General features: G+C 36.6%; 1 protein-coding gene across 1 annotated transcript in view; it reads right to left on the reverse strand.

Moving 5' to 3' along the window:
• LOC124631212 (atrial natriuretic peptide-converting enzyme) overlaps positions 1-14,252 on the reverse strand; it is a 31,709-nt gene that overhangs the window by 14,023 nt on the left and 3,434 nt on the right. Inside the window, exons 2-5 of the mRNA XM_047165460.1 lie at positions 7,207-7,399; positions 5,362-5,581; positions 3,199-3,358; positions 1,291-1,551 (exon numbers count right to left, since the gene is read on the reverse strand). Coding sequence (XP_047021416.1) covers positions 1,291-1,551; positions 3,199-3,358; positions 5,362-5,581; positions 7,207-7,399 — 834 coding nt within the window. The remainder of the gene's footprint in view (positions 1-1,290; positions 1,552-3,198; positions 3,359-5,361; positions 5,582-7,206; positions 7,400-14,252) is intronic.

Consider the following 14,252-nt stretch of genomic DNA (forward strand, 5'->3'; position numbering starts at 1 on the left):
ATATAAAGGAGTATATACATAAGGAAATATATGAGGACAGTACATAAGGGAGTATATGAGGACAGTACACAAGGAAATGTATGAGCACAGTACATAAGGGAGTATATGAGGACAGTATATAAGGGAGTATATGAGGACAGTATATAAGGGAGTATATGAGGACAGTACATAAGGGAGTATATGAGCACAGTACATAAGGGAGTATATACACAAGGAAATATATGAGCACAGTACATAAGGCAGTATATGAGGACAGTATATAAGGGAGTATATGAGGACAGTATATAAGGGAGTATATGAGGACAGTACATAAGGAAGTATATGAGGACAGTACATAAGGGAGTATATGAGGACAGTACATAAGGGAGTATATGAGGACAGTATATAAGGGAGTATATGAGGACAGAACATAAAGGAGTATATAGGGAGAGAATATAAAGGAGTATATACATAAGGAAATATATGAGGACAGTATACAAGGTGTTGATTTGCATTTGTGCCATAGTTCAGGAGGAGGTCATAAAATACGTAAATAAATCGATTGGAATTACAGTAGACGGGAAATAGCTAATATGCTCTGCTATTTTTGTCATTGTAATGTCGTAGTATTTCAGAAGTAATCCAATTTTATGAATGAAAATCATGAATGATCGTTGCGTATGCTTTGTGTTTGCGTTTGTGTTAGGGCGCAGCACGGTTTTAAGGCCAGTAACACACGCGCCAAGTTTAAATACGGCTAGACGACATTGACGGAATTCCGAAAAAAAAAATACGTACCAATTTTTTTGCTGATTTGGGTCGAGAATCATTAGCATAATTACGTCCTTGACTATGGCACGGATGCAAATCAACAGCTTTTATAAGGACAGTACATAAGGGAGTATATGAGGACAGTACATAAGGGAGTATATGAGGACAGTATATAAGGGAGTATATGGGTACAGTACATAAGGGAGTATATAGGGAGAGAATATAAAGGAGTATATACATAAGGAAATATATGAGGACAGTACATAAGAGAGTATATAAAGACAGTACATAAGGGTGTATATAAGGACAGTACATAAGGGAGTATATGAGAACAGTACATTAGAGAGTATATGAGGACAGTACATAAGGGAGTATATAGAGTGATGAAACACCCAGCAATTCGTTTCAAGTTATGCTTTGCTGAAACAATGAACTTGAATATGATTGCGTAGGCAGTTTTTGTCTCTGAATTTTCTAAAGATTTATATTTATCTCAACATTTTATTGAATTATGTACCTAGGTGTCTTAGTGTCGTTTACCTGTGCAAGATGAGAGCACTCAGCGTCAAGCAGTTCTCTGAACGCGACGAGGTCCCGCATGAGGGCGTCCTTAGACGAGTGGCCCACGAGGTTAGGGTACGTCGTGGTATTGTAAGGCAGGTGTGAACACAAGGACAGTGTCACTGGCGAGCACTCCCGGACCTCTTCTACAGCGTCTGGAGTCACGGCTTCGGTTGTCGGAGCCTCTATTGGCGTTGTTTCGGTCTCCTTCAGTTCCAACGACGATATTGCTGAGTTCTCCTGCAACATACAATACATGGATCTAGTTTACTGTTGGAAAGTAAAAAAAACTGGTTCTGATTCATCGGCTAGGTAAAATAAGCTCCAGAATAATTTTGTGAGTATATTCTATTTGTGATAAAGACATGGACAATTATTTATAAGACTGCGCAGATTATGGTGCCATTAAAAACATCGATTCTATGTTCTAAACTAGACATTGCTCCCAATGTAACTTGAGCTGACTTCGTGATTAAAAGTGTGAATGAAATCATGCTTAAACTAAGTAACAATATTATTAGAATGCAGGATTGTGCTCTTAACACCTTGGCAGTAGTCGAGCTACAACATTTTATTAATTAAAGAAATCTATACTTTTCTACTAATATTACCTACATGGAGGAAACATTTCCTTATATTTCCATTTATAATATGAACCGATTTGAAAAATTCTTTCATTGTATGGAAATCACATAGGCTATATGTACCTATTATGTCCGGGTACGACAAAAAGTTCCCTCGGGACGCGGGTGAAACCGCAAGAAACAGCTCGTAGGTATCTACTAAACATAATTAAGAATTTAATATGAACTGTTGCTGCAAAATAATTGGAGATCTACGAGGTTGAAATGTAATAGCGTTCTCGCCGAGGTCAGTCCGTGCCTTCATGATATTTCAATAAATATAGTGAACTTGGAGAATGTTCAATTATCAAGGTATATCAGTGTTTATTACGATATTTTTATGATTCTACACATAGGCCGAGTGTACACGGAGCCCCTTCACATTACAAAGGCTGACCCCAACATAGTTGATAAAAATTCTAAGAATGCATTTAGAGTCGGTTAAAAAAGGCTAAGGTTTCAATGAGTAACGATGTATAACAATAGCAAATTCCAGCTACTGCATAACTTAATCAACGTTTTCAATTTACCAAAATAATATTGAAGTTCATTGTTCTTGCAAACAATACCAACGGATCAGATAGTTATGTTAATACGGGGTGACTGCCCCACTGCAATGCAATTCAAGAACAGAATATTTAAACGTAAATGTTAAAACTAACATTCGTTCGCATGAAACAATGATAGGCAAACTAAAATAAAATTTTAAAGCAATGAAACTGCCTAGGTAACTCAGCAAAGAGTTTGATTGCTTTGTTTAAAGGCTTACCTAATATTCCAAAACAGGATTTAGTAATCTTCAAGTGTTTGCAGAGTAAAGAAAAGGAGAATATGAATTTGAGCAAATAAAATCATCCAACCGTTAAGTCTACGATGTTTCTCAATGGGCTGATTTCCTTGCTATTTAGCGTTGAAATCTAGCTCGCCATGATGAATTCTAGATCTAATTACTTATTAATCTTTGAAATTAGTTCAACGTATCTCTTGAATTAGTCAATAATCTCGGCACTTAGTACAAATACCTCGAAAAACTCTCCGGAGAGACCGGAAAATACAAACGAGAGTTATCAGTATTTAATTTGGATGCAGCGTAAAGGAACTTCTTTATTGCATAACCAATATGCTAATATGAAACGTAATAAATACTTATCTACCGAAAATGACGTAGCATCTAATGTTAAACCGTTTGGAAAAAATTTACTCGAGGTAAAAAGAGCGTAAAGATAAAAGTGTAATGGTATAAGGTGCTAATTGAACTGCTTACCTCAATATGTAGCGTCTCCGGCAGCGTGGTTATTTTGCTCAGGTGCGTCGTAGGCGCAGCCAGCTCGCGCGCCAGCACGGCCGTCACCTCTGCAGTGCTCACCGCGGTAAAGATCGGCTCGAATGATACCTCGAAATGTACGCGAATACCTTCTTCTGAGCTGCAAATTATAAATTGTTTTAGTCTAGTCTAGCCTAGTTTTGTAATGACCGCAAAGTCATCGGTGCGAATCGCAGAGAGGTCGCCGACCTTCGGTTAAGTTTATCTGTTGTATTGACACAGAAGAATCTATGATGATCTGAATTGCATCCTGATATAACTCTGAAATTCAGATAGTTCCGTCATAAACTGCTTATTCGAATTATATAGAAGAAGAACGACAGGCTATAGTAGCATTTTCTGTTTAGGTACTACTTGGTATCGGCCTTACTTTTTTATTAGTGTTGTCCTTAGACGTCCACGTTTAGTTTATTTGTCGAAGGAAGTCTTTATTTTACGTGTAAAAAAGTCTAAAGTTCAGGCTAGTCGCTCTGACACACCTTCAAACTTCTCAATTGAGTTTTATGTCCTACACAAAGTTTCCGAGGCTCTAAGGATCTCTAAAGATCCAACCATGCTGTATTGTTTCAGGAATAACTCACTAAGTAAATAAATCATGATCAGTTTTTCTATCTTGCTAGCTTTATTACGTGTGGTTAATTTAACACTTGAATGACAATATGACATACATTAACCAGCTATATACCTATCTTCTCAGATTTAGTGGTTTTAGTTAACGGCTATTATGTTAATGGCTAACACTTTAAATTCATTGCGTAAAAAAGAAAAGCACTAACAAGAGCAACAGAAATGGGAGTCACGTAAGATGTAATAAAAGTTAAAAAGATTTGGGGCAGCTATTGGCACAACAAATCTGTTTGAACTGCTTCCGCACTAACATTGTAGTGAGAATGAGGAATAACTTTGAATAATATTGCAAAAGCTCAGCTTCTCAGGGATGTGATTCTTTAAGTTGTGTTGAAATCCTTTTCATAATTAAGAGCACAAAAATGAGCCAACCTAGGTAATAAACTGGGTTATCATAGTCCATCAATTCCGGTTGAGTGACCAGAATATCTAACAGCGGAAAGATTCACGGTTAGTATTGTGACATTACAATTTCCTATTTGAATTCAGTTCGCAAAAAGAAAGGGCCGGAACATAAAAACATCGGGAACACAACCTTCTTTGTGGATTACCTACTGACATAGTACAAAACAACGTGCGTTGCATAGAAAGTGCTAACGAAGCTCTAAAACAAAGCACGTATCGTACCCTATCGAACTTTCTTGTATCAAATACATATAATGTTATATTGTCACATCGATGGCATCTTGATATTTATATCGTCGACGTTTTATAGTATATCTAAAGTAAAAGTTGAATCGTATAAAAATGGTCTCGATTTCTACGACAACTAATAAATGCTATGTCCGCTACATACTTACACGTATGAAACTAGATTCCTGAGTAAAGTTTTTGTATATCCTATTTATGCTGCCAATGCCACTACTAACTTACAGAATTGACAAAAAGTTTGGACTGGTAAGACCGCTAGTTATTGAACAATCTAAAACTAGAAACCGATCAATATCATAATAACCTTTCTAGTCGGTAAATTGCCTTGCCTTAACTGTATAGCTATCATAAGGCACAACGAAATTGTAGCATTTTACTAAAACATGCCATGCGCAGGCGCACGCTCGATCACAGACCTCGGAGATTTCGAGAAAGTGTACTTTCTCCATCCATCGGTAAAGACATTACTAGTCAACACCCATTAACATATATTAATCTACATGTGTATTATAATATCTTGGAAATGATTAACCTCATTTATGAATGAGTTGGTATTATTTTTGCCAGATGCTGTTTTGTCTTTGACCGTGATTCAAATTAGCACCGAACTGGTTTTAATTATTAAATTTTTGGTTGTGTGGCAGGGTCGAAGAACGCGCTCTTGCAAACAAATCTACTAAAATGTACATATTACTACATATGCAAAAGTGTTACGTATGGTTCATTATGTATTTTGTTTATCATAATTCAGTCAGGTAATCCATCATACACTTTCGCTGGTATAAAATTATGAATAACTGAAATTATGAAGTGACATAATCTTACCTGTCTAAAGCCAGTATATCTGCAGAAACAAAACAGGATCTCAGTTCAGAGTTTGCATATAAATTGTATAGCGCCTGCTGGAGTTCATTTTCACGGGTCCGGTTGGCACGGGGTTCAAGGTCGTTGACCTTTTCGCCCCCGCCTTCGTCTCCCCACGAGCTCACTACGAACGAGCCCCGGAACGTTTGACGGTTAAGGGGATCGCCGAACAGGTACATGTCTGTAAATAAGAATACAATTTGCCAATCATTTTTGCTCTAACTTACGTTGAGAACTGCATAGTCCTAAGTATAATGATTACCTATTATGTACTTACTCATTGCTTAGAGGGAAATAAACATTTATTGGTAGGAAATATTAATAAAATGAGTGACATGCTTGCTTAATTAAGAAGGGTTTTGCCCTTTGCTATCTCTTTTAAGAGTTACTTAACCATAACATTTAAGTACGATATAATAAGGAACAGATCTCATCTCTTGCTTTCGCGTTTCGGATGTCGTTAACGATATGCAAATGACTTTAATGGCGTGACACAGCTCAAGGAAGTAAGTGGCCTGTTCTATTCGCATGAAACGAGCATGAAAAAATAACGATATCATGCTACAAACACATGATTATATAAATTCAATAATATCTATTGAAATCGATAGGTACAACTGAAGTTTGCCGTAACCATAACATTCACGAGTCACGGTACTCGCGGAAGTACAATCTCTTTTCTATATCGATCACTCTCAGAATTTAATTGAGGTGATCAACTTTTATTTTCGTGACTTCGGCCAGTATGCACAATCTTTTGTTGATGTGTCTGATCCAAAAAAGTTAACATTTCCTATAAACTTTCAAATCTATTGATTGATTGTGTTATGCAAACGTGTAGGTTCTATTGCCTATAATTAGAAGCATATCAGATAAAAGCCTTCAGGTTAATGGTAGATTAATAAGGCCTGGTGCTATTAATAACATGAGGCAGCTATTAGGAGTGCACTTGTCTCCGCGGCGGGCTCGGCAAGGCCACGCGGCTCACCGGCCTTTGCTCTGCTGGTGACGGGCAAATGTCGCTCGCTTTACGCCTCCAATAGAACGGTGATACTGTTTACTAACAAAAGAATTTAAATCAGCTGCTTATTACACTCGTTGACCGAAAGTGAAATAAAATTACGACACTGCAACTTACTTGTTGCGGCGAATCGATTACTGATTGATATCGATGGAATTGTAATAACAGCCGTCCATTGAATATTTTTGTTCCATTTTAAAATATTATGAATAATCTTGCTTTCGGCTCGTTTTATGAATACGACATTAAACAATCATTATCCGTTCAGTATGATACATGAATGGTAGATGGGCAAGAACTTGGTAGGTACACCTCAGGCTATTCCGTCTAAAAGGTTGTGCAACGCTAGTCCTTTAGGTCAGGCGTTGAGTAATGTTACCATTTATGGCTGTAATGTGTACACCTAAAATTACTTGGAATCTCCGACAAATTGCAACATTCGCTCAAATTCATCCATGGCTAATGTATATTTGTTAACATTACAACTGCAGATGTGCAGCAGGTGTTTACGGTTGCGTGGTAAATAACCTTTGTAAGAATACCCACGTTTTTGTAGTTAATTGGTATGCAAAGTTGCAAGCGCACCTTTAGAAACCAACTTGGCAAAAAGTTGAGTTTGCTTACTTATTTTAACCTAGATTGCCGAGCTCCAGGCTGTAGGGAATGTTGATCGTTTAAGTTAATTTAAACGTGGCCTAGTACCTACGTAATCACATATAAGGATACTTACTACTTGCATACTGTGGTTTTTGGCTACCTGAACATAATATTAAATGAATACGTACGTCCAAAGTAGACGGCTACTGCAGCTAGTAGCAGGAGCACGAGCAGCGAGGCGAGGGCAGCACAGCAGCCGCGGCAGGGCCGGCTGAGCTTGCGCCGCGTGAATCTGATGTCACTGCTCACCGACAGCGTCGACTCCGGCGCGCGGTGCCGCACACAACGCTGGTTGCCGTTGCGGGTCCACCCGTAACCCAGCTACCGAAGAAAAAATACATCAATTATAAACAAGCTACGACATATTATATTCACATAGGTAAGTTTTGGAAAAAAATGCTAGATTGGTCCGTCTTTAAAGTAAAGTCCTCTCCTAACCGCATAATAATCTCATAGCAATTATAAAAGGTCTATGAGGGTCGATAAACTCGGAGAACACTACTTCACGTGAAAGCATAATATCAAGGTAATTACAACGTATACTTAAGTAACACACAACTATGTGTATAATTATCTTTAACTACGTAATATCTCACTGCCTTACACAAAGCACAAAAGAACAATTTAGTGCCTTAGCTAATTTGTCATTTACGTTACGATCTCTATGTTGTTAACACATACGGATGAAGGAAGAGTATGAATGCCCAAATAAGTTCCATCGTAGTTAAGTAACCAATAACCATCACTAACTATTTAGCAAGGTGTGAACTAATTCATCATCAGCCATTTCAAAAAATATCGTAAATAATTCAGCATTTAGCTTGGCATTCATTTGTTACAATACGTTTCAAATCGAAGATTGAATGATACGCTCCATCACCTTTTGTGATCTACATAATGGTCTAAGCACGTAGGTAAGTAAGTACTAAAGTGATACAAATTACGTAAACAATCTTGCCTACAGTCACGATAGAAATACAAGAAACGTTAAATAAAGTTAAATCCGATAGTGTCGAAGATTTATTGCGAACACAGTTTTTCAGCAAGAAAGTTGGTAAAGCAAACTGTGACAACACACAGATGACTGCTCAAGCTTAACACACTTCCCATTTCCTCATAATTACATACAACACTCATTATTTTGCGGACTACATTGTCCTCCATGTTGATTTGTCGCACTTACTCGAATTAATCACTCATCTCATAATTCATAGTGCGTTACATGACGTGATGTAAGTACTCAATAAAGCAGCTGATTATAACACAAAAGACAGATTTTTTTATAATACTTCCTAGATTATGCATATATCTTCCCAGATAGGTAACTAGTAAAAAATAATTATGACAACTTGCGATTACTTTAGTAGGCACATACTTACATAGAAACAGGCACCTATATATCTATAGTTACCTTCTATTATTGGCAGTAGTTTATAAAAACTGTTATTAAAATCACTACCGAAACAAACTTGTGGTCAAGGTCTGCCAGTTCGGTTGCTGCGCTTATGCTTGACATTTTTTGCATACAAATATTTTTAAGTCTACATTTGCTACGCCGAGGGCGCGTAGCAAATGCCTACGATAACGTTGATATTTTGACAAGCTTTTTTAATGGGCAGTAAAATAATGATTTGGGTCGTTTAGGAAACGGTTGGAATTCGGATGGGCGATTAGTTTGATTTGTTTTGATTAGTATGTAGATACGCACACGCACATAATAATCGAAAATAAAAATCATATAACTTAGGGAAGTAACTACCGAGTGTTTAATTTCAAACACTTGTTCGTATTTCTGAATCTTTAAATACAGGTTGTCCATTGTCTAGTCATTTGTCTGTGTAATGGATATGATAGGCAGATTGGTTGTCCTCATCACGAATTCTTGCGAATAACTGTAAGTGCGTATATTTCTATTTTTGCCAGTGATCAAGCTTATTGACCCACTAAAATAAACCGTTTTGTACAAATCACGTAGTCACAAGTCATGGAACCCAAAAATCACACCATAAGTACGTAATAAACAACAGTTATGGCATTTACTCGTATCTTATATGCATGAAATTATTTTTATGTGGTTAAGGTGTGACCGAATAGTTTGTTACACGCTAATTTTATGTTTATCGCACACACTTATCGGTATGACGAAGTAACTGAGTTCTTGTTCTTTGGTACTTAGCAATTCCTACTTAATTTATTCTATAACATTTACTGCCGTAAGAGAATGCATAACTAATTAGAATCATGATTAGGATAAGGTTAGAAACTATAACTTGGAATTAGTTGCTTTATAAACTTCCGTCATTTGATTGATTCAGGCTCTGTATAATTTGAGATCAACCACTTTTTTCAAGTTTTGACGATAGGTATCTGCCTAAAGAGCTATAATGTCTACACTACCTATATTTATTTCCATTACCTCTTTTGTGCTTATTAGGTATTTTATAAAAAATAGTACAGCATTATATATATCCTGCAGTTTGAGACTAATAGAACAGTGCCTAACTATTTAATTTTAAAATGTTCTTTACTCTTGCTACGGAATTTAAATCGCTTGTTCGTGGAAATCTCCTTTAGCACAAAATACTTCGAGCTAACTATTTTCCATCTATATAATTGTACGAAATCCATCATCTAAATGTTCCATCTATTTAAATTAAACGAAGCTGTGTTGTGGCACGTAATTTCACGTAAATAATAATGTAGATTACCGGCGGAGTTGTAGTGTCGTAAGTTACATTAGGTACTATTTCTCCGTAGTCTCGAGTTCTAGATTTGAAACAGCGAGAAAATAGTTCGGTTGCGTCAACGGTATATGCTGCAGGTTATACATTCTAAGGCCCGACATTCGAACTTTAAAATGCCATTTCGGATTCAATTACTTACCCCATTGTGTTTATGTTTACTGTAAAGGTTACTTAGACAACGTCTATTTACAATTAAGATTACAAAATATTAGTTCAGTTTACTATAATACTTAGATTAAAGGTGAGTGAACTTACATACTCTACTCTTAGGTACCTACTCACAAACGTAGGTACCTACATCACTAAGTTACCTACATAATAATTAGGGCCAAATATATATTTTTAATAGAGCAGATAAGTATGTAACATCCAGATCTAAAGTCTAATCATTGGAAAATCACGATAGGCAGTTAAATTGTGATTGAACAACTTTAAAAAGGAAAGTGTAACAATATCGCAAGACATTTCCAAATTATGTTTCTATGAAAATTATCACAACATTTTAGAGTAAAGGCAGGCTGTTTAGCGACCACAAAAGCGTGACAAGCCTGACATACAAATGCCATTTGGACAAAAACGTGGCGAACAAAGAGAATATTTTGAAGCATTTCAAACGAGTTCCTTCTCGCACTGCGAGCAAGGTTAAGCTAGCTTTGTGCGCGGATGTGGAAAGCTCTGTATGATGAAACTTCAAATAACCGATAATTGCGAGCTATAATGATGTACAGTTTATTGCCTGGAGTATTATAAAATAAATTGAGCATCTAACAACCTTCTTTGTATATGCTTCGTTCTCAAACTAACAAAACTGTAGAAATACTTACCTATACCTACCTTCAATTATTCTTAAAATCGATAATGAGACCTACTTACTTGCATCCGTCTACTTTTTATAGCTATGCAGTTATTGATTTACAAAAATGCTTTATTAAATGCTGTTCTCTGAATTCCATTAATTATTTTGTATTTTATATATTGTTTGATTAAGTAACCACAACTTTTTGAATGATTAAACATTAATTCAAGTGTTAGACAGCTTTGTTATTTACAGTAGAATGATATTGGAGGCATTGTAATAAAATTCGACCACTTTTTGTCCAATCGACCTTCGTTAAAACTGCAAGTATAGGTATACATGGCTAGTTAATAAGGACAATGCCAGGGTTAAAACGTGGAAGTAGGTACTGTAACGTAGTTAGAAACTTTTTCATTTGTAAGGTTTTATTAATTGTAATTGATACTGGCCGGACAATGATATAAATAGAAATAGAATAGTTTTTAGATATTGAAGTGTGTCACTTCACCCCCGAGTCAGAAAATAAATCAAAGTTAAAGTTCCTTTTAATGTTTTAATTGAATATCCTGAAGATCCCCGGTCCCTAGCGCGCCACGCGCTACTACACAAGCATTTGCTGAAAACTGCTTTTGAACTGAAACTGAATTTGCAGTTTAACTTCAGGAGGAAACAGTTCGCCGAGACCGTTGTTCGTGGAACGTTGTTAAAATTAAAACAGTCCATTAATTATCATCTTCATACCGCAACTCGTACAATTACAACATGCACCTACTACTGGCAAATGGGATTGGACGAAGAAAGCCCAGTGAAAAGGAGTGGCTTTTCAGTTTCGAGTTTCATTTTCCGCAGCTCGGGGAGACGGCATAGTGCATAGAGGGCTCGGAGAGCCTGAGTCTGCCTTGTGTACTGCGTACAATGCGCGTGCAACAAGCACCGTGCACTTGTCGCGACCTACATCCCGCCGCAGCCTCACGTTTTTGCTCGGCGCTGCAACAACAAAGCCGACGAGCTCAGCTGCGCGCACGCCTCAGCCTTTTCGCTGGTTTCTATTAAGATCTCTAACTTTAACAATGCGGACGCCCTCACTTTCGTTCGGTACGTGCTCATTTGCAGATAATGCCGTCGACGACGACCGACCGCTAATTTAAACGTGAATGAGTATCGCCCACAGCGACAGGTGACATCTTGTTCAGGGGAAACTAGAAATGTGAGATTAACGGAAACCCATCTACCTAATCAGTCGTTTCTTATCTAGGACAAGCGATCACCTGGTGTTTTATTTAAAGCATTTAGTTAGACACGCTTCATTCGAAATTATAAATACAAAACAAAGATGTACAAACGAAATAAATTGGCATTAGGTAGCGGTAACGAAAACAGTAAATCATTGAAACAGTGTAGTATTCGTGGATAGAAAGTTGATTAATATTTTGTCAACTGTTGCAATTAGCTGCGGCAAAACATAACGTGAACACATCAGATTAATTAATAAAAGTATAAATCATTAATGCAAATTAAAATGGCACTAAGAATGGAATTAATAATATGCTGTTTAAGTAAGTATTCATAACATACTGTAAAACTGCGAGTTCAGTTAGAAAAATGTCTATATGATTTTCAGTCCGTGTGCGGATTACTTACAAATTGTTCAAAGAAGAATAAAATTGTAAATGTTATAGCCTTTGTCAAGGCTCATTAATTCATAAGACGAACTTAGGTATATATCTACTACATATTGGGGTCCTATTAAAAGCGTAAAACTAGTAGATTAATTACTAAATGTAATTACCAAGCAAGTGTTTCTTAAATTCAAAACCACGAAGATAAGTTTTATTTAGAGATCAAGGAAAAATAATTAATTAATCGACAAACGTAAATCTTTCGATCTGGTAAACCCTACGACGCGTCCGGTCCACCGACAGAATAATATATTTTATGCTTTTCATAGAGTAGCTTATAGCTAGGTGGGTAAGTAGGTGTAGGATTGAAGATCAATGTGAATGAAGGAAGTAGCTAAATGTTCGTAAATTATCATGCGCAACAATAGACTAGGTTCTGTAGATAGACACAATACCTGCCTACGTAGGTAGGTACAATCTATGACAAAAAAGTTCAGCTACTTGCACTTGCATACGCACGTAGAGACGTAATGAATTTAAAAATGTCTATTTATGAAACATAGATGTCAGATCTTGTCTTGAGAACAAGTCTTTCATGAATGCAGCTGAACTTTGACATTGAAAACATTGTGCATGACTCTACAAAACTTATGAACCGATCATAAAATATCACCGACCTTCGCAACTGGACTGGTGGTCAGAAACTATACAACAAGTTACCAACCTGACCAGTCAGTATTTTTTTGTTGTCTAGTCAAGTCTACAAAACTTATTTTCCTTATTTTATATTTTTATTGTACAGGGAAGGAATAAAATAGGCACTAGACTTTTTTATCAACATGTACCTACTTACTTATTTTTATACTTATATGACAAACGGTACTATCTAAACTTACATATTTAATCATATATAAAATATTTCCCAAGCACATTTATGTACTGTACATACATAGATGAATCTTAGATGATCGTGGTCTATGCGCGGCACAAGAGGTTGTAATCGAACCGCGCCACTCGCAACGCTTGACCGTTTTGAAACACTAGCGAGCAACCTGTATATGGATCTGTTTTAATCTAAGTGGTACGCATATCTATGTCTGTCTATTCAAAGCTCACCTAGTTCTCAGTAAATAATACTCAGTTGGTCCTACCGCATGTATCTCTTTTTAACATTTCGTAAAAGTACCAGAATTTTCGTTGCACTAAAACTTGAGCGCAAGATGGTAAGATGAACTTCGTGACAAACGAAAAAGTAAATAGAAGGTCGTGAACTTTTAAAATTTGTTCACCTTGCCTATTACTAGTTTTTATTGTAGGTATTTGAATGTCGTAAGGTAAAAACTTATTTATTTTTATTGCATGTGTTAGAATGATGGATTTTAGACATTGTGGTGATCTAATGCCAAAGAATTACAAAATTGCAATTTTGTTTCTTAATTTAGATAGCTTGTGCATCTGCTTTTCTGACTGTTTTTCATGAATACTAGATACCTAAAGTACTTTCTCGGCATAGTGAGTTTTAATCCATGTCGTTACATGCATGAGCATTTTATCAAAATGGGGTCAGTTCGGCTACCAATAGGTTCAAATCTGCACCTATTTAGAAATATACATATTTTTTACACAGATTTACCGATAAATCACTAGCAGAGCTACAGGTGAGCACAGTGACAAATTCTCATTTGTTGTCTGTGCGCGTTGTCGTGTGCGGTCAGCCAACACTGGCCGGCTGCGACCCGGATCACGGATGACATCGCTGCGTCTGCGCCGTTAATATCAACACTGACACACTTCCCTCTCACTCAGTTCACATCATTCGCCAAAAAGTCGCAAAAGTAACTATAGAAATTCCTTATCCGATTCTCTTTAGCAACATAAAATTTCTCGATTTCTAAATCTAAATTGGTAGACTGTCTAGTCATTTTTTTCTTTTAATGCAATTTTTTATAATATTTCCTACAGTAGAACTACATTGGACATCTTAGGTACCTTATCAAGGGATTTACTTGTGTTAC

The sequence above is a fragment of the Helicoverpa zea genome, chromosome 6 (genome assembly GCF_022581195.2).
Source record: "Helicoverpa zea isolate HzStark_Cry1AcR chromosome 6, ilHelZeax1.1, whole genome shotgun sequence".
NCBI classification, from domain to species: Eukaryota; Metazoa; Arthropoda; class Insecta; order Lepidoptera; family Noctuidae; genus Helicoverpa; species Helicoverpa zea.